The 26,797-nt window shown below is 33.7% G+C and overlaps 1 protein-coding gene across 3 annotated transcripts in view; it reads left to right on the plus strand.

Annotated features, from left to right (window-relative positions):
* Positions 1 to 26,797, plus strand: part of LOC145246568 (uncharacterized) — an 896,698-nt gene that overhangs the window by 727,871 nt on the left and 142,030 nt on the right. For all 3 annotated transcript variants that reach the window (XM_080108171.1, XM_080108172.1, XM_080108173.1), the window contains 2 exons: positions 4,090 to 4,266; positions 21,158 to 21,300. In XM_080108171.1, the coding sequence (XP_079964297.1) occupies positions 4,090 to 4,266; positions 21,158 to 21,300 (320 nt within the window). The remainder of the gene's footprint in view (positions 1 to 4,089; positions 4,267 to 21,157; positions 21,301 to 26,797) is intronic.

Consider the following 26,797-nt stretch of genomic DNA (forward strand, 5'->3'; position numbering starts at 1 on the left):
CTTGAGCGGTAGAACAATCCCACCATGTTTCGAGCAGCATTAGTAACGGATTTGCTGTACGTGTTCCATATCAGATCAAGAGTAAAGGTCAGACAGAAGCTTGTCAAAACATGGAGCCTCCCCAAGCGGAGAGCCATTCATTTCAATGGATGCCAGACGGAGATCAGAGCGAGTAAAATAATAAGTGAGTAAAAATGGTCCTCATTTGAAATATTACTATTGCGTAGCTGTTGCTTGATAGAATGCCATGCGTTTTCGATAAGATTGAGGTCTGGAGATTATACAGGCCAATCCAAACACGAAATATCATGCTCTTAAAGGAACCTCTTGACATTGCCAGCTGTGTGAATGGGAGAATTATCCTGCATGAAGATGGGTTTATCATCTAAATTCCAACCAAAGTAGGGTAGAAAATGCTCTGTAAACATTAATGTACTTGGTCGAATTAATTCGACCTTGCAAGCGAACTATAGGCCCTGGACCATTGGTACTAATAATGCCCCCCCCCCAAAGTGAACCTCCACCATTTTGCAGCGTTGAAACTGAGTACCTGGGATTAAATTCTTTGTCTTTCCTCCGACGGACATACTGCCTACCATCACTGTCTAGCCTATAGAACTTGCTTTCGTCGCTAAAAAGCACTTTTGACCAACATGAAGAGTCATGATCTTCATTGCATCTGATGAAGTTCAGACATCGCTTTTTCTTCTTTACAGAAATTATTGGCTTGCGTCTTGCAACATATCCTCGCAAATTAAATTCCTTTAATCTGTTCTTGACAGTAGAAAGAGAGCAATTTTTAGCAAGATTACACTATTATTGGATATGGGGAGTCGTTTCAAATCTGTTTCTCAGGCTGCGGATTTTTATCGCATTGTCTTCCCTGTTAGAAGTAACTCTAGTACTACCATATTTAGGGGCATCACAAACACAGCCGGTGTTTTGGTGCTTTTACACAGTTTTTCGTACTGTTTTCTCATCACATTTCAATCTGCGGCCGACTTCTCGATTAGATAAACCAGAAAGGTTGAGATTAATGAGCTTCTGACGATCACTAAGAGAAAGTCGTAGCATATGGACTAAATGTTACGTTGTATAACCTGAAACAACAGCAATTACGATTAGATATGCTTTGTTGCCTGTTGATGGATATTTTAAACTAGTTTAGGGGCGATAATTTAAGCATGTTTTAAGTGTATTTGTTGCTGCGGACTTTCTTTTTACCTCCTCAATTTGAAGTTATTTTTTTTTATTGACGTGAAGACTAGAATATTTCAATTAAAAGTAAAATATGAACAGGTAAAATTATAGAATAAAAGGCGAATCAAATGAGGTATAGGTTGTTTAAACAGTTACATTACATTCGCTTAAATTTTCAGTTTTAAAAAAAAATAACAATTTCGGACTTTCTTCTTGCCGGCACTGTATATATAACTTCCTCTTGTGAGGGATAGTGTAGTATCTGTTTTCTTGTCATCATAACACCCTCCCAAACATTTTATCTTTCTTTTTGAGAAATTAGTGTCTCTATCAGACATTGGCATCTATTTAAGAGGGGGATTATGTCGTATATGTTTGTTTGTCATAATATCATACTCCCAAGTTATCAAAAATATGCGACCGAGCATGTATGTCTTAGTAATAACATTTCATTTTCATTGAAATTAGCATAATTTGACCTTGTGAACCGGATTTCTGTAAATGTCCGCTTGGGCTTGACCGACACATGACATAAATTGCCGGAATATGCTGAGAGCCGATCAAATTTTAAAATTCTAGGAAACAAACAAAAAAAATTATCGTTTAATAATTACAATAAAAAAATAGAAAAACAATAAAATAAAATATAACAAGAACCTACCGTAAATTTTATGAATTAATATTGTCTTATTTTTTTGTGCAAATAAGTAGAAACTCATATTTTTAACGGGGTATAAGTTTACGGTTGGGTGATTTTCTTTGAGTGATTAAAAACTACATTTTTGGGTTATTAGCGTTAGAGCTTAGGACTAGGTTTGGGTTGAGAGTTAGGGATTACGGTTACCCTTACTTTTCTGGGGGTTAGGGTTATGGTTTAGGATTTTTTTTTTCTGTGATTAAAAACTACCTTTTTGAGATTTAGGAATACGATTAGGGTTAGAGTTTAGGTTTGGGCTAGGGTTAGCATTTAGGGCTAAGATTAAAGTTTAGGGTTAAAACTTAGGTTTTATGGGCTAGTTTTAGTTTTTTGGAGTTAGCATCGCTTGTATAAAGAAGGTCCTACTATGCAAGGAGGTGTATTTTCTGCATTACGTATTTGTGCATCTTTAAGCGAAACCATGAGCTCGTTTTTTGTAATGCTTCACTTTCTGTTCTGCACCTCATTTTCCATTAATTTGTTTTCTGTAAAATAACTTATAACATAACTTGCTCTGGCGTCTGTAATAATTTTCTTGTATAGCTAGACTCAATGTTGTGTTTTCTATTCTTCTGACTGGTAAAGATATAAAGCTATTTTTCTTCGAGGTTATTGAAAGTAATCTGCTTGACGTTTTATTAGTTAATTACGTTTGTTGTCGCTTTCTAATTGGATGATCAACTTGATAAGCGCTCATCATATTTATGTGGTTTGCATCAGTTTTCTGGTTAAGGCACTTATGAAATCCGAGTTATACGGGTTTTTTTACATTGAAGTTACCACATATCAAGGCCCGGAAGCTACTCGGGGATTAGTGTTATTGCGTGTAATCAATGCATAGTATCGTAGTAATCGTTAGTATTGGGATTTGATAAAGTGCCTTACTTAAGGGGGCGATTCATCAGGAATTTGTTTATGTTGGACTTGAAAACATCCAAGTTGTAGTCAGGTGAGAAACAGGCAGACGGAAGAGAGTTTCAATGGCGTGCACTTTTAAGAAACACGCTTTATTCATGGAATCTACGCAACCTTTCAGTGAGGATTTAGTTGGTGCTCCCCTGTCTCAGTTTTTTCAGCCTCCTTGCCGCTTCAGAACTATTTATATGGTATTAGCTGATTTAGGTGCAATTACACGTTTTTTTAATTTATTTTTTATTATTTGTACTCACTTGGAGTTCTTACACTTGTTATCATCATACTCACTGACAAAATCTGGTTTTCACTAGAGTCTGAATAACAACAAGTTTCCACAGATCTCCAGTACTCTCTACTTCTTCCGATAAACTTTGCAAATCAATTTGCATTATCGCAACAGCCACTTAGTATTGACGTCTCACTCGCATTATTATTCGCTCACCAAGAGATTTCACACGAGTCAACATCAGAGATTTCTCTTTGAGAACAATCTGTGGTGTTCCCTGGAATCTGAGTAACAAGTTTTCCATAGATTTCCAGAACTCCCCACCACTTTTGATAACATTTGCAAATTAATTTGCGTTATCGCAACAGCTGTTTGCCACTGATTTCTCATCATCGTGATTTGGTGCTCTCCAGTTTGTCATTTTTCGTGGGATTTTCTTGGGGGGTTCCTTGCGGATTTCATTCTCTGTCCCTTCTTCGATTTGTTGTAATTCTTTTTCATGTCTTTCAGCCATTCGGCATTTCTATTATGATCTTGTCGCTCTTCCCATATATTGCCCCAGTATTTTTTTAATTCTGATTTTGCTCCATGTACATTTTGAATAGAAGTGATTTTTTAGAGGTCCTGCTTTGCTTGAAGAGGTACTGTTTTGCTAGTTTTTCACACAAAAGTATCAGAGCTTACTCTTTGAAAAATAATCCATCATGTTCGATAGTTTAAATCATTGTAGCATAAGTTATTTTTTATTATTAGTTATTCACTAGTAGTTTTTACAGAAGTGCATTTGCACGGTCGAAATTGCTCTTACTCTACTGATCCGATTAGCTGAACTTTCAATTTTTCTGATATGTCATTTGGTAGTGAAACCCGTCATTTTCGATGTTGTTTACACTCCAAAAATGCTTCGGTTATTTAGTGAGACCCCTTCATGTTGAAGAATTAAAAATTAGCAATTCAACAACTAGCTGATCAACGGGAAACATCCTTAAGAAATATTTTTAAAAAATTGTTTTCTCTTTGTTTTTTTTTTATTTTTTTTTTTATTTTTCAGGACCGAAACTGGAACAATATATCCCGCCGGTTCCTTACACGCAAACACGTTGCTTTGCTTACGATGTAAACACGTGTGGAGAAAATGCGCATTGTGCAAAAGTTGACCGCATTAAAGGTTTATGTCGCTGCAATGCTGGCTACTCGTCCTTATTCAACTCAACACTCAAATGCGAAGGTAATAAAAATCCATAGTTTTGCAATTGATTTCAAAACATTTAAAACGAAAAGACCTCTCGAATGTTATTCTAACTTAAGCGATAAATCTGGAGGCAAATGTTTTAGAGACAATCAAACTATCTAATGAATAAGTTGAAAGATTTTACAATCGTCTCTCCTTGTCCCGTTTCGAAGCAGCATTTACCTTAGACAGTTTAAACTGGCTTCTCCCCAAACAGAAAGTTTCATGGGAATGTTAAATTGGCATATATTTCCACGATCTTGCACTGCCGATTTGTATAAAAATAAATTTAATTTAATATAGCTCATATTTCTTAACTTTTCACACAAAAGTTATCAGTTATTGCTTTTTTGAATACATAACCAATGTGCTCCTTAGTTTTAATCATTTTACAACAAATTTTTATTATTATTATGGCTCATAAGCGTTGATTAGCAGGGGTTTCACATTTAAGGATGATGAGCGTTCATATTGGGGGCACATATAACAGATGGTGATGACAATTCTGATGGGAAGATATTTATACTGTTCTTATATTTTTGGGGACTTCGTATATAACCGTTCTCATAACACATATAGAATGATTATGACATTTATATATATTACATCATGACGCCGACTGTGACAATTCTTGGAGGTTTCGTAATAATACGGACTGGGTGATATATGATGCATAGTTCTTAAAACAGAGGAGGGGGATACATAATCTTCGAAGGGTTACACAATGTTCATTATAATATGATAAACACAATTACCTTTCGTTCGTGATGAAGGATGACACAAGACAACAGTTAAAACAATGATTTCTTTATTCATCTGATCGGCCGGCCGATGACGTAAGGAATTCAAACTTGGATCTACATCGTTAATCTTCTACGCTTCGCCTCTAAGGGACTCTCCCCTGACTATGTCAATTCTTGGCTGATAAACTGTCTGATTGACTGAAATCCGAACCCATAGTATCCTAAATAGAGAAATGTCCTTTGTCTATGACGTCAGAAGTATGTTTTCAAACGTGACTAATTTCACGTGGTTTTTCATATGTTTGTCCAAACAATCTTTTGGCAAACAAAAGAATCCTCAATTCCAATCTAACCTATTTTTAAACAATATAATTTTATTTGCATTGTTCATTCTTTTACTGACATATTTAATATTCAGATTTCTAAAAGAATTAACAATAGACTTAATTTCTAACATTCCATTTCTTAACTTTGCCTACAGGGTTCGATTCTAGGCTTATCCTAATCTCATTTTCACTTATCTAATATTCTTCTTATTTACATGGAAAGGGAACAGCCCTTTTCCATGTCACATAAGGAGCTTTCGCGCAGGTCATAAAGAATTTCTCATTGATAACAACCTGTGGTATTCCCTGGAAGCTGAATGAAAACAAGTCTCCCCAGATTTCCAGTGCACTCCACCTCTTTTGATAACATTTGCAAATAAATTTGCATTATCGCAACAGCCGCTTATCATTGATTTATCGCTAGCAGCGGCCATTGGTCTCCACTGGAGTTTGAGTGGCAAAAAGCCTCCCCAGGAGTGCATTAGCAGGTTCCAAACTACTGATTTTATAAGCTTAACTTTTGTAATATGTCATTTAGTGATAGCATTCTTCACTTTCGATATGAAGGTTTTGATTTTACTGAAAGAACGTCCCGATTACGAGTGGTGCTCCATTTTGTAGAACTTAAAATTTGCAAATCAAAAGCTAATAGACCAACGCTGACTCATATTTCGTCTGCGTTTTAAAACTGTTAATGATCGGTTAATTATTTTAGGCATGAATCCATCCATATTGATATATAACAAGAAATACCAGAAGTTACATAAATAGATATATATATTATGAAAAACAAAAACTGTTCTGGATTAATTTACTTAAACGAATTAGGTCGATTAATTAACGTGTTTTGAACGATTTCAGAATACTACAGTACGTAATCTTAGACTAATTATTTCTGAATACGAATATTTTTAAAGAATTGCATATTTAAAAAGCACATTGTGAACGTCTGGTAAATGTTGATTTGTTCTTTCATACAACCTATGTTATTTATTTGAGTATCTATTTTTGTTAAATATGTTTTCTAGTTTGTTGCAAAAATGATAAGCTTCCTATACACGGCTTGAATCATATCCTATAGCTTTATAAGGCCACTATTCGTCCATGCATTGAGTAGTGTTGCTACATCTTGATTTGTGCACGAGTCACTAGTCTCTCCATCTCGGACAATATGCTAAAAAAATTCAAATCAAAGAGGGGCGTTCGAGATTTACAATAAATTAATTCCATTAACAGAAAACTATTAATCAATTAATTAATATTAGTCCGATTACTACTAGTAAAAAGCTTTTGAAAAGTTGGTGCTAAGTTGTTTGTAATGTGTAGTAAAATGCTTTAAAAAATTAAGGTTAAGGTGAAGTGTTGCATTTGTCTTCGTAAATTTAACTTTTATCACCATTGATCATCTTCAGTCAATATGAGACAAATATTTCTACATTAATATTAGAGCAGTTGAAAAGACAGAGAATTACATTTATTATCAAAACAATAGCCGAAACTCGCTGTGAAGCTAGCGACCAGCAGAAGCTATATGTTGTTTAAAAGAAAAACCTTACCTTGTAAACCTGTGTATATTCGAGTTTACCGGCTACTTGTAGAATATTTCATCCCAGATAATGTAGAGTAATCGGTAAAGAATAGCACCCTTTCGGGACCTTCCGCTCGTTATGAGAACTGAATTGCGATGGAAGATTATGATCGAAAGAAGCGAAGACTAATGACAATCTAAGGAAACGGGCTTTCACTCGGATTCCAGGTAACACAATCTGTTTGTTCTGGTCAGCGATCTCTGAAAATGGCTCATATGAAAACTCTTAGCAAATTTTTAAAAAGTTTACGATTAATATAAACATCACGAAGGTTTTATTAATACGTTTTTAATGCTGAATAATTTAATTAAGTTTTTAAAAATAATTTGGCCTTTAAACGACCTTAGCTTAATAGGAAACGTTGTCCGGAAATAAAAACGTTGTAATCTCAGTTGCGAAGGAGACCAAGAATAGAAAAGAACATCAACTCCTTTTTTTTTGTTGCACAACAACATTTTTTCCTCGTTCTCTCTTCTAAGTGAAAATGAATGAGTTTTATTTCCATTCATCCCACCTTTATTTATGTTAATAATATGTGATATTTTAATAAATTATACACACATTTATATTCATTTATATTCATATGTATATATACATATTATATATATATATATATATATATATATATATATTATATATATATATATATATATATATGTATATACTATCAAAAATACCAGTCGTTGACTGGGTTCAAAAACAGCCTACAGAAAATGGGCTCTGATTTATGAAAGTATGATAGGCTTTGAAAAGGAAGGGTTGTAAAGAGATAGCTTCGAATTTGGGGGTATCAAAACCAAAGCAAAATATGATGAAAGTAAAAATAAAATAGATAAACCCCATAATTTATTATACCATACCTGTTCACACTGAAACACTTATCACAATATTCTGTGGATCTATATTAAAAAACCTTGTTAAACTTTGTGACATATTTCCATTCTATGGAGGTCAGGCGCGAACGAACACCCCATAATTTTATTATACCATATTTCTTCAAACTCAAACATAATTATCAAAGTATACTTACGCAGATATATACGAAAAGACTTTATTAAAGTTTGTGCCTGTTTCCATTCTATGAAGACCAGGCGCGAATGCAGATCTCACAATTTTATTATACCATCCCTATTTAAGTTAAAACATACTTATCAAACTATTATTATGTACATCCATATCAAAAACACTTGTAAACGTTTTTTTTTTTTAATTTTTTATTTCCATACTTTGTGGACCAGGTGCGTACGCAGACCCCACAATTTTGATGAACCATCATTATGCCAGATCAAACATACCCACTCCTGTGTATCGATAGATCTTCTATTATTATATGTGATCATTTTTCTATAATAGTCAACCATACAGGAGCTTATTCGTGACCAGAAACACACACACAGACGTTCATCTTTATATTATAGATATACATTATTATATATTACACATATAAATAAATGAATAAATAAACATGTACCTGACTTTCCAAAGTTTGGACTGTAATCTTTATTTTTTATTTCTCCTTTTCTCTATTTTTTCTATGATTGTATTTACATGTTTTTTTTTATTTTCGTCTATTTTCATTCTTTACTATCAATTCAGTTTATATACACTAATGGTACTTAAAAATATTATTCTTCATTATTCTTATTTAATGTCAGTTATATCACTTTGCTCTTTATTTATATTCTGATGATGAGCATAACATTCGAAATAGAATGATCTAAGAGTTTTAACTTATATTTCACGTATTTTATTTATTGCTTGGATAGTCAATTAAAATTTATTTAACTTTGATGTTTCATCAAATGTTTCTTACCATTTTTACAATTTACAATTTATTTAACTTTGATGTTTCATCAAATGTTTCTTACCATTTTTTTTTCTTTATTTTTAATTTTAATGCCTCATTTTTTTCAATATATGCAATAATTTTGTTGAAATAAACAGTAATTAATTTAAGCGATTTAATAAAAAAAAGGGATACATTTTTAAAACCTTTCTTAAAATATTGCGAATCGTGCCCAAGGGGCGTAACTCAAATGTCAGGTTTTAGACATCATCATTATTGGCAATTCAACAACCAAAATCTATGCACATGCACATTTTACTGATTGAATGTAAAAAATGAAAAACTTTCGATTACATTTTTATTGTGAATTTAATTTTTGTCGACTAATTTAATTTTAGTGGTTTGTTCTGTTAATTAATTTATGTACCTCATAAATTATCTTAAAAAAGCCGTCATTTTATACGATTATGCGATTCGTACTTTTGAAATTACATTGCAATTTACGATGTAGTAAACGGCCGGAAATATTCATAAATATCAGTTGTTTTTAATGGGTTGGTTTATTGCTCTTTACTGCATAATTTAAGAATCTTGTTTTCTGTAAAATTAAATTTGGACAAACAAATACTATGTTTCTACAAAAATGAAATAGATATTAAGTTTCTTTTAATATTTGTTTTACGCCGTAATCTACAATGCAAGTTTGAAACCACAAACCAAAGAATAATAAAGAATGTCGTTTTTTAAAAGAGAACTTAGGACACATAAAACGTAGACTTGTTAAATGAAAAAACTCTCCTAAAAGATGTTCCTATTGACTTGCCTTGGTAAATATTGCTTTAGTCTATGAAAACAATGCCAGAAGAAAATGTAGCATCGGAAAAGATACTGTACTTTGTTCAAAATATTTTTAAATCTCTCTTTAATTATAAAAGTACGGTTCTCAAAAGAAAGTTAAGCTTGATTAAATGAGAAACATTTTAAAAACCAATAGTTTTACTTTTGAAAGTATATTCCTGCACAATAAATCACACATTTTTTTTGAAACAACACAGACATAAATAAAATAAATATTTCAAAATAATTTTTTAATATTTTTTCCTACTTTACGTACTTCATCTCTGTTATTAATAACTTAACAGACAATGTCGCAGATGTCTTTTTTCTCACACGTATGTAACTTTTATAAATACATTTTAATTTATATTTATCAGATTCAATTAATCGAAGAGGAAGTGAAATTAAAAATAGCATAAAGTAAAATAATAATATTATTAATAATAATAATAATAAAAATATTAATAATAATAATAATAATAATATTAATATTAATAATAATAATAATAATAAAAATATTAATATTAATAATAATAATAATTATAATAATAATATAACAATAATAATAAAATAAAAATATTTAAAAAAATATAAACGTGTCTACATATTTAATTATACAGCCCCGCCCTCGATTAATTGCTTCTGTAAGGGCGGGTAAGTGTGCTGATATATATATATATATATATATATATATATATATATATATATATATATATATATATATATATATACATATATATATATATATAATGATAATAATTACAAAGATATATATATATGTATATATACAGTTATACTATATGTATAAATATATTATATATAAATAAATATATATTGTTTATACTATATAGATGTATATATATATATATATATATATATATATATAATTATGACTGCTAAAAATGTATTTTTCATTTCTTTCATTTGAGCCAATTTTAGCGGCGCATGTCATGGTTATAAAATCAGTAGTATCTTTCACGCAATCTCTTAAGAATAAAAACAAAAACTGAAAAAGAATTGAAAAGCAAAAGAAACAGACCATAGAAAATATTTTGGAACCGGCGCCAGTGTTTTGGAATGAGAGATGGAATTTTGAATATATTAGACATTAATAGCATATCTGTTAAAACATTCGAAACTGTACGGCATTTTCTTTTTTATTTTTAGCTACAGTGTCCGAGGAATATAAAAGGCAACTAATCTTTATATCTTTAAAAGTGAAACTTTCTGTCTGTGTGTATATTTTTTTTTTTTTTTTTTATTCAATTTTCACCCCAAACAAGGCACAGTGCCACTTTGAAGCAGGGGGCTACTATTAGGGAATTAATTAGCGGGGTCATTATGAAGGGAGAAGAGTAGAAAGATGTTTGTTAACATTACACTTGAACTTCTGCATATTATTGCAGTTGGGAAAGCAGAATCCCGGAAGGGAGTTCCAAAGACCCGCAGTTCTGGGGAAGAAACTATTGGAGTAAAAGGCTTTCTTGCACCTAGGGATCTCCACTGTAAAGGGATGAGACTTAGTAGCTTGTCGGGTTTGTCGGGGGTAGTTACGTCGGGGAGGTACAAGTGTTTGCAGTTCGTCAGAGCATTCACCATTAAAGTATTTGTAGAACAGGCAGAGGGATGCAACATCTCGTCGATGGGACAGAGGTTGAAGCCCAGATGACAGTTCAGGACCTATCAGGTTTGCGACTCTTTTTTGAACCCTGTCCAGGAGCGAGAGACAAGCAGCAGATGCACCAGCCCAGATGTGACAACAGTACTCCATACATGGGCGAATGGTTGCCTTATAGAGGTATAGGATACTGGCAGGCGTAAGTAGTTTTCTAGCACGGTAGAGGGAGCCAACCTTCCTTGCAGCAGCCTTGGCAATGCTCTCAATGTATCTATTCCAGTTCATATTCCCTGTAAACGTTAGGCCGAGGAGTTTAAAAGAAGTACTTTCAGGCAATGTGTTCTTGGCCATTGCTATTGGTGGTAGAGAAGGTTTCTTGTAGTTATTGAAGGAAACAAGCTTAGTCTTAGCAGCATTGAATGAGACCAACCATTTTTGTCCCCATTCCACTACGGATTGGAGGTCATCCTCTAGTGTTTCTGCCATTTTCTTGGATATGTGTTCATTTGTTTTCCCCTCATATCTGTTATAGAGAGTGGTGTCATCGGCAAATATACCCATTTCCGAAACAATATTATCAGGGAGGTCGTTTATGAATATCAGGAACAATAGAGGTCCAAGGATAGACCCCCGAGGCACTCCCGCATTTATGTCATATTGTTTGGATGTACGTCCGTCGAGGACAACTTTGATTTTTCTATTACTTAAGAAGGATTTAATTACGTTATGAATTCTTCCAGTGATTCCATATGATCTAATTTTCCTTAGAAGACCATCGTGCCATACCCTGTCAAAAGCCTTAGATATATCAAGGGCCACCGCTCTACCCTCCCCTGTTTTATCCAATGAACGGTATATACGTTCAGAAACTACAGTTAAGATATCTGCTGTTGAACGGGCTTGCCTGAATCCATATTGTTTGTCAGTCAAGAGTTTAGCAGCTGTTAGGTGCTGGACTAGGGCTTTATTAACTAAGGACTCAAATATTTTGGCGAAAAGCGGGAGGAGGCTAATGGGGCGATAATTTAGTGGGTCAGTTCTTTCACCAGAATTCTTGAAGACTGGTACCACAGAGGCGGTTTTCCAGCAGTCGGGAAAACAAGATTCGTTCAGGCATTTATTGTAAAGTTTGGACAGAACTGGAGCAACCTCGGCAGATCATTTTTTTAATAGCACAGCCGGGATGAGATCTGGTCCACATGCTTTAGAGGTGTCTAGGTTTTTTATAGTAGCATGTACCTGAGAAGGGGTGATTTTCAAGTCGTCAAGTGTGGCGTCTGTTCGCAGAGGAAAATCAGGGAGTGAGTGGTGTACCGAGTTCAGTGTGGAGTTTGAGGCAAACCGACTGGCAAGCAGATTAGCCTTGTCAGTTGCCGTGCAAGCAACCTCATGATTGTTTGTTAGTGGGGGAATAATTGACTGTCCATTATTAACTACGCTGTTGTAGATTTTCCAAAAATCCCGGGTTCCTAATTTCTGTGCTTCGATGCGCTTTCTGGTGGTTTCAGAGTAATCTGACTTAGCTGTGTCTATCACTCTCTTACAATTATTTCTAGCTTCTATAAACTTCTGTTTATTTGAGCTGGACTTATGTCGGTTGAATCTGCGGAACGCATGCTGCCTTTGACAAATGGCAGCTGCACAAGCAGAAGTAAACCATTGGGGGGAGTGGGGCTTGCTATAGTATTTCCGTGCGGGAACATGTGCTTCAATAGCAGTTTTGAACCATTCAGTTGTCTCATTTGCACACTGTTCCGCTGGAAGAGTAAAGATATTTTGCAATGGGGCATCTCTGATGACCTCCCTGATGGCTTCCCAATCAGCCTTTTTGTAATACCTCGTTGTTTTGAGTAGTGGGTCTTCAGTTTTAGGGCGAGAATTTAGGCTGATTTCTACCATTATCACAGCGTGATCAGCATTCCCGAGTGGGCTATGGGCATTTGTTGTACAGTCATTGGGAACTGTTGTCAGAAAGAGATCTAGAAGTGAGGCATGTTGATCGTGCTGGTCTGGGAAACGTGTCGGAAATGTAACCATCTGAGATAGGGAATGAGATATAGAGAAGCTATATGTGGCGCTACCAGCTACGTCTGTGTGATTTGTGAATTGTGTTTACAGTTCCCTACCAAACTACTCTGTCAATTTTCAGTCTACAGACTCGAGATTTGACAGAAGGGTTATTGTTGTGGGTAAACCACCCTCCAAATGGACTAAACCATCGTCCATATAGACTTTACGCATGACGGTCCCAGATGGATCTAATTCTAGAGCGCCTCTCGCATGCTCGGTGAATTACCTACACATTTCGTTTGTACCCTTCCTTTGTAACCTTTCCGTTTTTCATGTGATACATGTTTAAACTGTTCTCCGTTGATTGGTCTTCTTTGTGGCTACTTGCGAGCCATAACACTGGCGACGTTTGATTCGAGATACATATTCACGTCTAACATAATGTTCTGAAAATATTAACGACGTGGAACTCAAATGTTTATCGCGCTTAAGAAAGTGTAACATAACATATGCGACTGAAGGATTCGAGGAAATTAGAATAATATGATTAACAACTGTTAATTGACCTTAAAAACCACAACTACGGAACAAAAAGGAGTTGGAAAAAAGTTTGTCGCTACTTAAAAGGTAAATCTTTACTTTGTAAAAAGAAAAGAAAAAAAGTTTGTCTCTACTTAAAAGGTAAATCTTTACTTTGTAAAAAGAAAAGAAAAAAAGTTTGTCGCTGTTTTTCTCTACTAAAAAGTAAATCGTTGCTTTATCTTTTGTTCAAACGGAAATATACACTTAATTTTTTTTTTTGGGGGGGGGGGCTGAATGATTAACTGTTTCCCTTGATTAATATTCTTTTGTTGCTTTGTTTTATTGTCCCGAGAGGAAAAATCAAAAGGTTTTGTAAAGTTCAACGAGACAAAGGTTTTTCTAACCAGACATCGAACGTTTAAAAATTGCTAAATCCAACCAGACAAAATGGACGTACTAAAATTATCGTTAGCACATTTAACTAAGTTGCAAATTAAAGTGTCTGAACGCCAACAACGTACAGAGGACCATCAAAAGGAATTATACAAACAATTGGCAGAACGCCAACAACGTACAGAGGAACTATTTGCAGAACGTCAATTACGAACAGAAGAATTACTTGCAGAAATCGCAAAGAATAACGCGCACTCTGAAAGCTATTCAGCTTTTCCTCAAAATACAATATGGTCCGCAATAGATTATTTTAAGTACGAATATGAAAAATCATTTGCAACTTATTTCAGAAGATCTGAAAACTTTTTCAATATCCACTGCGGTAACTGGTCTGACCAGGAGAAGACCAGATTGCTCTTGCGAAAACTTGAAACGGCTGAAGATGACAAATTCAGGGATTACATCTTGCCACGGAAAACTGCGGATTTATTTATTACTTTATTGCATTTTCGCCCCAAACAAGGCATATTACAACTTTGTTGTAGGGGGCTACTATCAGGGACATAAGCATCAGGGGTACTGTGTAGGAAGTTGGGCAGCAAGATGTCGGTTCACGTTGCACTTGAACTTCTGCATGTCAGTACAGTTGGGGAAGCAGGGACCCGGAAGGGAATTCCAAAGTAGTAGAAGGCTCTCTTACATCTAGGGATCACTACTGTGAAGGGGTGGGATTAAGCTGTTTGTCGGGGGTATTTACGTCGAGGGGGCACAACTGCTTCCAGTTCGTCAGAGCATTGACCGTTAAAGTATTTGTAGAACAGGCAGAGGGATGCAACATTTCGTCGATGTGACAGAGGCTGAAGTTTAGATGACAGTTCAGGACCTATCAGATTTGCGACTCTCTTTTGAACCTTGTCAAGGAGCGAGAGACTAGTGGCAAATGCACTAGCCCAAATATGACAACAATGCTTCATACATGGGCGAATGGTGGCCTTATAGAGGTACAGGATACTTTCGGGCGTTAATAGCTTTCTAGCACGGTAGAGAGAACCCACCTTCTTCGCAGCGGTCCTGGCAATGTTCTCAATGTAATTGTTCCAACTCATGTTTCCTGTGAACGATAGGCCGAGAAGTTTAAAAGATGTACTTTCAGATAAAAAGTCATTGGCCATTGCTATTGGCGGTAGGGAAGGTTTCTTGTAATTATTGAAGACAAGTTTAGTCTTGGCAGCATTGAAGGTGACCATCCATTTTTGTCCCTATTCCACTACGGATCGGAGGTCTTCCTCTAGTGTTTCTGCCATTTCTTTAGATATGTGTTCATTTGTTTTCCTGTCGTGTCTGTTATAGAGCGTTGTATCATCAGCATACATACCCATCTCAGAGACAATTTTGTCAGGGAGGTCATTTATGAATATTAGGAATAACAGAGGTCCAAGGATAGGCCCCTGAGGCACTCCCGCATTTATATCATATTGTTTAGATGTACGACCGTCAAGGACAACCTGGATTTTTCTCTTGTCTAAGAAGGATCTAATTATGTTATTTATTCTTCCAGTGATGTCGTATGATCTGATTTTCGTGATTTTAGATTTATCTCGAGCTACCGCTCTACCCTCCCCCGATATGTCCAGTAGCTGGTATATACGTTCTTAGATTACAGTTAGGATGTCTGCTGTGGAACGGGCTTGCCTAAATCCATATTATTTGTCAGTCATAAGTTTAGCATCTGTAAGGTGATGAACTAGAGCTTGGTTAATTATGGTCTCAAATATTTTGGAAAAAAGTGGGAGGAGGCTAATGCGGCGATAATTTACTTGATCAGTTCTTTCGCCAGAATCCTTGAAAACTGGCACTACAGAAGCAGTTTTCCAGCAGGCAGGAAAGCAAGATTCATTAAGGCATTTGTTGCAAAGTTTGGAGAGAACTGGAGCTACTTCGGCGGCGCACTTTTTAAATAGCACAGCAAGGATGAGATCAAGTCCACATGCTTTTGCAGTGTTAAGCTATCTTATGATAGCATGCACCTGAGCAGGGGTGATTTTCAGATCGTTTAGTGTGGCGTCTGTCCGCAAAGGAAAGTTAGGGAGGGGTGGTTAGCAGTGTGGAGTTGGAGGCAAACCGTCTGTCAATCATGTTAGCCTTCTCAGTTGCAGAGCAAACAACCTCATGATTGTGGATAGTGGGGGAATTGTTGATTGCCCATTATTTACTACACTGTTGTAGATTTTCTAGAAATCTCGGATTCCTAATTTCTGTGCTTCGATGCGTTTTTGGGTGGTTTCAGTAAATTCTCTCTTAGCTGTCGCTATTTCTTTCTTACAGTTATTTCTGGCTTCTATGTACTTCTGTCTGTTTGAACTGGGCTTATGTCGGTTAAATTTGCGGTACGCATGCTGCCTTTGCGCTATGGCAGCTGCACATGTAGAAGTGAACCATTGGGGAGAGTGGAGTTTGCTATAGAATTTGCGTGTGGGAACATTTATCGTTCAATGAGACGGTAAACCTGTAAACAGAACTGTTCTTCACGAAAACGTCTCTTTTTCATAAGCAATGGAGATGTTTGAATGTGACCAAAGACGATAATGACAACTTTGCCACGTACGCAGCAGTAGTGAACAAGCATTTTGATGAATTTAACTTGTCTGAATTAACAGCAGACAATTTTAAATGCCTTGTTTTTGCACAAGGTTTAACCTCGGGGAAAAATGCGGAAATCAGGCGCAGAGTTATTACGAAGTTAGAAAACAAACCGAACTTAACACTGCAAAAATTGATTGACTATCGTCAAAAGTGGAAATAATAAAAAAGATGCGAGAATTATCGAAGCAGGCATCGCAAATATAAAACAAATAACGAAGAAAAAACCGTCGGTACGGTACATAGCGAATTACCCCCAAAAGTCGGAAAAATCAAAAGCACCGAACCCTTGCTTCAGATGTGGTGGAAACACTGGGTAAAGGATTGCCCATTTTTTACAAAAAGATGTCCGATATGTAATAAAATCGGATATAAAACTCTCACTGCAGGAAAAATCAGAACAAAAGTCGGGTACGTCAAACAATAATTCGAGACGTCGTAGATGAAAACCTACACGAATACGTAACGGTCAACATTCTCAGAAAGGATATCAAATTTCAATTAGACAGTGGGTCGGATCTTTCAATTATAAATGTCAAAACCTGGAAGAAATTACGAAAACCGACTATGCTAAGAACCAACAGAACGGCGATGGCCGTCAATATATAAAAATCAATTTTTAGGGTGAATTAATCACCAACGTCACCTTGCTGGGAAAAACGAAAAACTAAAAATGCATGCCTTCAAAAATAGTGAGAACCACTTTGGTTCAGATAGCATGAATTTCATTTGTGGGATCTTCGTATATCCATAGTTTGCAAAAAAAAATAGAAAACCATCCAGCTGAAACTGAGAAACTTATAACCAGTTTAAAAAAAAAATCCCAAATGTATTTTCTCCTGGCCTTGGGAGATGCACAAAATGGCCGCTGATTTTAAGCTAAAACCAGGCACACAACCGGTGTTTTAAAAAAAAAAAACAAAAAAAAAAAAACATAATGTCCCGTTCGCATTTCTAAACAAGATAAATCAGGAACTGGATAGATTATAAAACATCGGTAAAACATGGCTAAAATTGAATATAGTGAGTAGACTGCTCCAGCAGTCTACGTAAAAAGTAGGTCCGGAGAAATCCGCGTTTGCGCTGACTTCTCGACCAAACTCAACGGGTCGTTAGACTTTCACTATCCATTACCCAGCCTGGAAGAAGTGTTCAGGAAATTTAATGGCGGCAAATTTTTCTCTAAGGTCGACCTGAGCGACGCTTACTTACAAATTCCTGTAAATGACAAAAGCAGTAACCTCCACTGTGTTAATACTCATCGGAGATACGAAAATCTCGCGTTTGGAGTTAAGGTAGTACCCGCGACATCGATATTATGCTGAGCGACCTGAACAATGCCATCTCATATCTAGACGACATCATTATAGCGAGCAAAAGCAGGGAGGAACACGCAAACCATATCAGACAAGTGTTCAGTCGGATACAAAATTATTATATATTACATATTACAAAGACGAGTGTGAATTCTTTTTACAAAAAAATCAAGTACCTAGGACATATCTTTGATAAAGATGACAGGTGCCCAGATCCAGACAGGGCGACCGCCATTAGAGAAATGCCGGCTCCAGAAAAGAGAAAAAAATGTTCAATCTCAGTATAAAACAAAGGGTTATTTCTATAAAAACTTCCAAATTTGGCTAATTAAAAAAAACAAAACAAATAGTAACACAATATTTACCGAAAAGACTGACGAGATGCAAAGATAATTTAAAAAAAAAATGTAAAGTTAGCACGTACAGTAACTGGAAATAAAATTGATTTTATTGTGCAAATATTTTTATCAGTAAGATTCAAACGGGATTATTAAAAAGTTAAGGGCGTATGCTATACAAATCTTCAATTCTATTTAGTTTGAATTGAATAAACTGCTATCCAAAAGGACAAGATACTGATTTCACACCCGGAGAAATCAGCTTGGGAGGGGGTGTTGTAGGTGAACCACCCTCCAAATGGACTAATTCATCATCCATATAAACTTTACGTGTGACGGTCCCAAGGGGGATCTAATCCAAGAGCGACTCTCGCATGCTCGTTGAAGTACACTGTTTGTTTGTAAACTTTCCGTTTTTCACGTAATACATCTCCATTGTTTGTTCTTCTTTGTGGCTACTTGCGAGCCATAACAGTTATAAAGGTTTTCGGAAAATATTTCTAATCGGTTTTCGGAAAAAAATTAGGCTGTCAAGGAAGCAACGTCCAACGATTTGTACCTTTGAGAACTCTACCAAACTCCTCCGTTAATTTTGGACCCAAACACTGGAAATTTTAGATGTAGGTTACTTGGACATGAATCAAACTTTTTAATTTGATGTGAGCCCAAAACAATAAATGTTAAGGGGTCAAAATTGGGGTTAAAGAGTTTTAAAATTTTACCTCTGCGGTCTCTACCAAATTACTTAGCCATTTTTTCGTCTAATCATTTGAAATTTTACATAAAGTGTATTCAGATATAGGGCAAGCTTTTAAAACAGGTTTTGGCCAGAAATGTGACTGCCGAGGGGTCAAAATGCAAAAGATTTGACCTTTGCAGTCTCTAGCAAAGTTTTTATATACGTTTGGGTCTAAACATTTATAATTTTACATAAATGGTATTCAGACATGCATCAAGCTTTTTAATCAGTTTTTAGGCGCAAATTTGGCCACCAGGAGGTCAAAGTTTAAAGAATTCTGGGTCTAAACACTTGAAATTTTAGATGTAGGTTACCTGGATATGAGTCAAACATTTTAATATATATATATACGCACGTAAAGTTATGAACAATACATAGAGCCCGAGCAAAACCTGGCTCAACTGCTAGTTTAAAATAAAACACATTACATAACAATGAAATATTCTGTGTTTATTTAAATTGAGAAACTTTTGTACCAAATGTTTTTGGTCTTTTTTATGTGAACTCATGAGTCATGGCAGCCGCAAACCTTTCTCGTCTGCCAGGTCAAAGATTCAGAACTCCACGAGGAAATTAACAAGTTTAAGTAATGGCTTGTTTGCTTCTTTATTCGAAAAGAAACAAGAGAATTATAAAAATATCTTAGAATTTCTTACATCATCATCATCGTCATAAAAATCAGCTTCATCAGCATTGTCATCATCAATGTCGCTATCGTCGTCATCGTAGTCAATATCATCGTCATCGTTATCATAAACGTTATCATCATGATCATCATCCAGTTTCAGTATTTCAAGCACTGTGAATGTCCTAGACTCCGGATCGAATAACAGAAGGCTTTATTCTCCATGCGGTCCGATCCACTGGATTGATATCAATGTTGCGCGCTTTTAAATCGCCACTTACACACACCAAACAGCTTTTCCTCGGTCTGCCATGCTTTCTTGTGTCTGTGATCTCCAAGCGTGTTATGCCATTGACGGAAGAGATGGCACGATATAGATTATGTTACTATTTTTCAAAAATGTGCATGTTATTACTTAGAAACATAAGAGGCTACTACTTTGGATCGTGTCTAACAGAGAACTCTATGGAGTAGAGCAGCGAGCTGTCTATTCGCCTTACATTTTAAACTTCTATTTGTTTGTACGAATAAGGGAAACAGGAAACGTGGAAAGAATTCCAAATCCAGTAATAGACTTTCCGTCATTTAGGAACCTCAAAAGTTAAGAAACCGTCTCAATCATCGATTGTTATGGCTAATGGTACACTACCTTAATGTACTTTTTTTTAACTCATGGGCTTAACATTCACAGACATCATGCATTGGAACAAATACATTGAAGATATTGTCAAAGCTGCTGCAAATAAGGTTGGCTCTCTCTTCTGTGCTGGAAGGTTATTAACACCGGAGAGTATTCTGTACCCCTACAAAGCTACTATTCACCCATGCATGGAGTATTGTCGCCACATCTGCGTCTGGGTTGGTGCATCAGCCATTAGCGTCTCGCTCCTTGTCAGTGTTCAAAAATGAGTTGACAATCTGATAAGTCTCACACTGTCAACCAAACTCAAACCTTTGTCCCATCGCCGAATTATGGCATCTCCCGTCTGTTTTACAAGTATTTTAATGGAATAAGCTCTGAACACAAAGCTCTTACACACTCACGATGTAGATATCTCTAACAAATCAAACAATCAGCAAAAATTCCATCCCTACACTGTAGATTGCCCTAGATACCGGAAAGCCTTCTTTCTTAAATAGCTTCTTTAGAACTGCTGAACTTTGGAATTGTCCCTGAGTGCCTGCTTCCCTGACTGTACTGACATGCAGAAGTTCATGTGTAATGTGGCCACTGTCCAACTCCCTACATAGTATCCCTGTAAATGTGATCCTAAATTGTAGACCCTCACGTCAAAGTGATTTGTTTGGAATGAAAATAACAGTAAAAAATACATTTAAACATAATTAATTTCATAATGTGATTGTTGAGTCCAAACTTACTGTTACCATTTTTTATTTATTTACAGAGGTACGAACCTACTTGATTCGGTTGTTCCTGACGGAAGAAGTTGGCGTCTATGATTATGTACCGCTCAAATTTCTCGACGACTATCGGAATAGATCGAAATTTGCTTACAAGAATATGGAATTACGGATTACGCAGGCTGGGGTAAGCATTTGAAAATGTTTAAGGAATTTTACAACGGCTCCAATGTTAGAAACAGAAACAATTTCCTCGAGGCAAAAGCAATTATTTTTTACTGATTCAAGTATGAGTTTCCATTAGAAAGAGTTTTAAACTCTATTATTCAAATTTCAATCCTTGGCGTATTTGCATCTGGGAAACGTTCGGAAATAATCACCAGTAGGTTTACTTCAGTACAATGTAGACTAATATATTCAATGAGTGGAGGTATGTAAAGCTGTCTCCTGGTGCACGGAGATTGACTCTCAACTAGAGCAGGCAATCAATTGATTTGTTTGAAAAATGGACGATTCCACTGATTTCTACGACAAAAATAATATGGGAGTGTGAAACATTCGTTAATCACCGTTCAATCCCGGGCAACGTCAGATCTCCTTGCTAGTTCAAATAGAAACAAGTGTCAGTCTGTTTTATATCGTAAATCATGAAGTGAAAATTATTGGTAAAAGTCCAGAATAGTTATGAGTTAAAAATTCTTAAATATAAAAAGCAACAACATATAATTTATGCATAACATTGCAAAATGAAATTCTCCAGCAAATTGTACTAATTTTAACGTGTGAAAAGATTGTTTAACGATAAAATTACAGTAAATTATCTCGAGAAATCATAAGGCAATACAAATAAATAAAAAAATGGCAGAAGCCGCGATTTCTTGTGTATGAAAGCAATGTGTAAAGCATCGATGTTTTTAAACAACATAACAATCTTAGAAAATAAAATACATAACAATCTTAGAAAATAAAATACATAACAATCTTAGAAAATAAAATACATAACAATCTTAGAAAATAAAATACATAACAATCTTAGAAAATAAAATACATAACAATCTTAGAAAATAAAATACATAACAATCTTAGAAAATAAAATACATAACAATCTTAGAAAATAAAATACATAACAATCTTAGAAAATAAAATACATAACAATCTTAGAAAATAAAATACATAACAATCTTAGAAAATAAAATACATAACAATCTTAGAAAATAAAATACATAACAATCTTAGAAAATAAAATACATAACAATCTTAGAAAATAAAATACATAACAATCTTAGAAAATAAAATACATAACAATCTTAGAAAATAAAATACATAACAATCTTAGAAAATAAAATACGTAACAATCTTAGAAAATAAAATACGTAACAATCTTAGAAAATAAAATACATAACAATTTTAGAAAATAAAATACATAACAATCTTAGAAAATAAAATACATAACAATCTTAGAAAATAAAATACATAACAATCTTAGAAAATAAAATACATAACAATCTTAGAAAATAAAATACATAACAATCTTAGAAAATAAAATACATAACAATCTTAGAAAATAAAATAATAACAATCTTAGAAAATAAAATACATAACAATCTTAGAAAATAAAATACATAACAATCTTAGAAAATAAAATACATAACAATCTTAGAAAATAAAATACATAACAATCTTAGAAAATAAAATACATAACAATCTTAGAAAATAAAATACATAACAATCTTAGAAAATAAAATACATAACAATCTTAGAAAATAAAATACATAACAATCTTAGAAAATAAAATACATAACAATCTTAGAAAATAAAATACATAACAATCTTAGAAAATAAAATACATAACAATCTTAGAAAATAAAATACATAACAATCTTAGAAAATAAAATACATAACAATCTTAGAAAATAAAATACGTAACAATCTTAGAAAATAAAATACGTAACAATCTTAGAAAATAAAATACATAACAATCTTAGAAAATAAAATACATAACAATCTTAGAAAATAAAATACATAACAATCTTAGAAAATAAAATACATAACAATCTTAGAAAATAAAATACATAACAATCTTAGAAAATAAAATACATAACAATCTTAGAAAATAAAATACATAACAATCTTAGAAAATAAAATACATAACAATCTTAGAAAATAAAATACATAACAATCTTAGAAAATAAAATACATAACAATCTTAGAAAATAAAATACATAACAATCTTAGAAAATAAAATACATAACAATCTTAGAAAATAAAATACATAACAATCTTAGAAAATAAAATACATAACAATCTTAGAAAATAAAATACATAACAATCTTAGAAAATAAAATACATAACAATCTTAGAAAATAAAATACATAACAATCTTAGAAAATAAAATACGTAACAATCTTAGAAAATAAAATACGTAACAATCTTAGAAAATAAAATACATAACAATCTTAGAAAATAAAATACATAACAATCTTAGAAAATAAAATACATAACAATCTTAGAAAATAAAATACATAACAATCTTAGAAAATAAAATACATAACAATCTTAGAAAATAAAATACATAACAATCTTAGAAAATAAAATACATAACAATCTTAGAAAATAAAATACATAACAATCTTAGAAAATAAAATACATAACAATCTTAGAAAATAAAATACATAACAATCTTAGAAAATAAAATACATAACAATCTTAGAAAATAAAATACATAACAATCTTAGAAAATAAAATACATAACAATCTTAGAAAATAAAATACATAACAATCTTAGAAAATAAAATACATAACAATCTTAGAAAATAAAATACATAACAATCTTAGAAAATAAAATACATAACAATCTTAGAAAATAAAATACATAACAATCTTAGAAAATAAAATACATAACAATCTTAGAAAATAAAATACATAACAATCTTAGAAAATAAAATACATAACAATCTTAGAAAATAAAATACATAACAATCTTAGAAAATAAAATACATAACAATCTTAGAAAATAAAATACATAACAATCTTAGAAAATAAAATACATAACAATCTTAGAAAATAAAATACATAACAATCTTAGAAAATAAAATACATAACAATCTTAGAAAATAAAATACATAACAATCTTAGAAAATAAAATACATAACAATCTTAGAAAATAAAATACATAACAATCTTAGAAAATAAAATACATAACAATCTTAGAAAATAAAATACATAACAATCTTAGAAAATAAAATACATAACAATCTTAGAAAATAAACAACATAACAATCTTAGAAAATAAAATACATAACAATCTTAGAAAATAAAATACATAACAATCTTAGAAAATAAAATACATAACAATCTTAGAAAATAAAATACATAACAATCTTAGAAAATAAAATACATAACAATCTTAGAAAATAAAATACATAACAATCTTAGAAAATAAAATACATAACAATCTTAGAAAATAAAATACATAACAATCTTAGAAAATAAAATACATAACAATCTTAGAAAATAAAATACATAACAATCTTAGAAAATAAAATACATAACAATCTTAGAAAATAAAATACGTATCAAGTGCGCTTGACGTTATAACAATCTTAAATATCATTGTTACGCAATAAAACACAGGTTTCGGTAGAGAATTTAATTCTAATGTGTTTTATATAAAATATATGTTGTTCTGTTCTTTCTTATTTACAAGTACTCGAGTGTTAACTATTCTGTACTTTTTCCACTTAAATTACATAATTTAATTACATTTGATTATAATCATGCTTGATTTTGAATGCCGCACCCAGTCATTTTTTATAAATTATTTAAATTGTTTGAAAAACTGTTCTCATCGTGAATGATATTCTCAGAACATTTCGAGCGATAGAACTTTCGAATTTCTTCAATTGTATCTTGTCGAACTCAGGAATCTTGCTTTTGAATTTGCACGGATTGCAGACGAGACCCTTTATTTCATCGACCTAGATAGCATGCCCTAACTCCGTCAACCATCTAGCATCAATTGAAATGAATGGCTCTCGTTTTGGGGAGGCCTCAATTTTTGACAAGCTTCTGGGCTTGACCTTTACTCCTGATCTTAAATGGAACACATACACTAAATCCGTTGCCAAGGCTGCTGGAAAAATGGCGGGGTCCTTCTATATACCCAGTAGATATCTCACTGCCGATGCAATTCTCTATGTATATAAGAGCCAGATACATCCAGGGATGGAGTACTGTTGCCACATCTGGACAGGAGCTGAGCTCCAACCTATGGTCCGCTTCGCCAGACTTTCAAAAGAAACACCCGTCTAGCAGAAAACACTATCCCTAATTTCCCCCACTCTTTATTTGTGCTTAAACCTACACGTAAATTCCATGAACAAAGCTTCTTTCTTAGAACTACACACCTGTGAAATTATCTTCTGTTTTTCTGCTTTCCAGCTGGCTACAATATGGTTGTCTTCAAGTCTAACGTAAACAAGTTTTTGATGAACCGTTCCATACAAGTTAACAAATTTACCGAATGCCCACTATTAACGATTACTATATTGTTCAATTTCTACTTTACACTCTTTAACACTTATCCTCAAGTGTCCTCTTGCCCTTGATAAGTGGTGATGCCTATGTAAAAAAAAAAAAAAGAAAAACATGACCGGGTAGAAGTCCGAAGTTAATCGCAATCGTATTTTCAGTATAGTTCACACTGAGGATCGAACCTTCAACCTAGAGGTGAGTGTCACACTTGATTTTAACCTACTATTTTATCCATTATGCCACGGACTGTCAAGATGAGAACAGTAGTCCGTTTCATGCAAATGATACAAATTATTAATCTTTACCTAAAAAATTCGGAACCATAAAATAGTTTTATGTTTCTAACCAGCATATTTCATGTTTTTAAGAAGTTCAAATATATATTTATGTTGTGAATGTACGTTTTGTAAGTAAGTGGCTTTTTAGATAAATTTGTTTTGTGGGCGAATATTTTATAAATTATTAAAAAAAATTTTTTTTAATTCAATTTTCACTCCAAATAAGACACAGCTCTTCTTTGAAGTATGGAGCTTATATCGGGGACACAAGTTACAGGGGTATTATTAAGAGAGATGAGTAGCAAGATGTCTTTTCACATAACATTTGAACTTCTGCATGTCAGTACAGTTGGGAAAGCTGGATCTCGGAAGGGAGTTCCAAAGTCTAGCAGTTCTGGAGAAGAAACTATTTCTGACATGTACATCTGCATCAGTCTAACGCAAAAGAAAACCTACACGTTTTTCACTCCATAAAATATTGGTTTCATTTTCTGCAGTTTTTTGTTACATATTGTAAATGAAGATTTGATTACTACAGGGTGCGGCAGAAATATCTCCCACGTTTTGACATGCAATTTACCCAGTCGCGCTCATGCAGTTTGTGAGCAATCATTAATTTCTATGAATGTAACTGCATATCAATATGAACAATTTTTCTGACTGTTCGATCAGACAATCCCAAGGCCAAATCATGTTTGCGAGCTGAACGTGTAGGGAACTGAGTGAAGGAAAGTCTCACAGCTCTAATACTGTCTGGCATTTGAGCGCTTCGAGACCTTCCAGGTATCTTACTTTTAACTGCAAGATCTGTAGCTCTGAAATTTGCAACCTATAACTATATTACTTTTCTATCTGGAACAGCATCATGCCGTC

The sequence above is a fragment of the Euprymna scolopes genome, chromosome 24, assembly GCF_053919585.1.
Source record: "Euprymna scolopes isolate OS-2025 chromosome 24, ASM5391958v1, whole genome shotgun sequence".
NCBI classification, from domain to species: Eukaryota; Metazoa; Mollusca; class Cephalopoda; order Sepiida; family Sepiolidae; genus Euprymna; species Euprymna scolopes.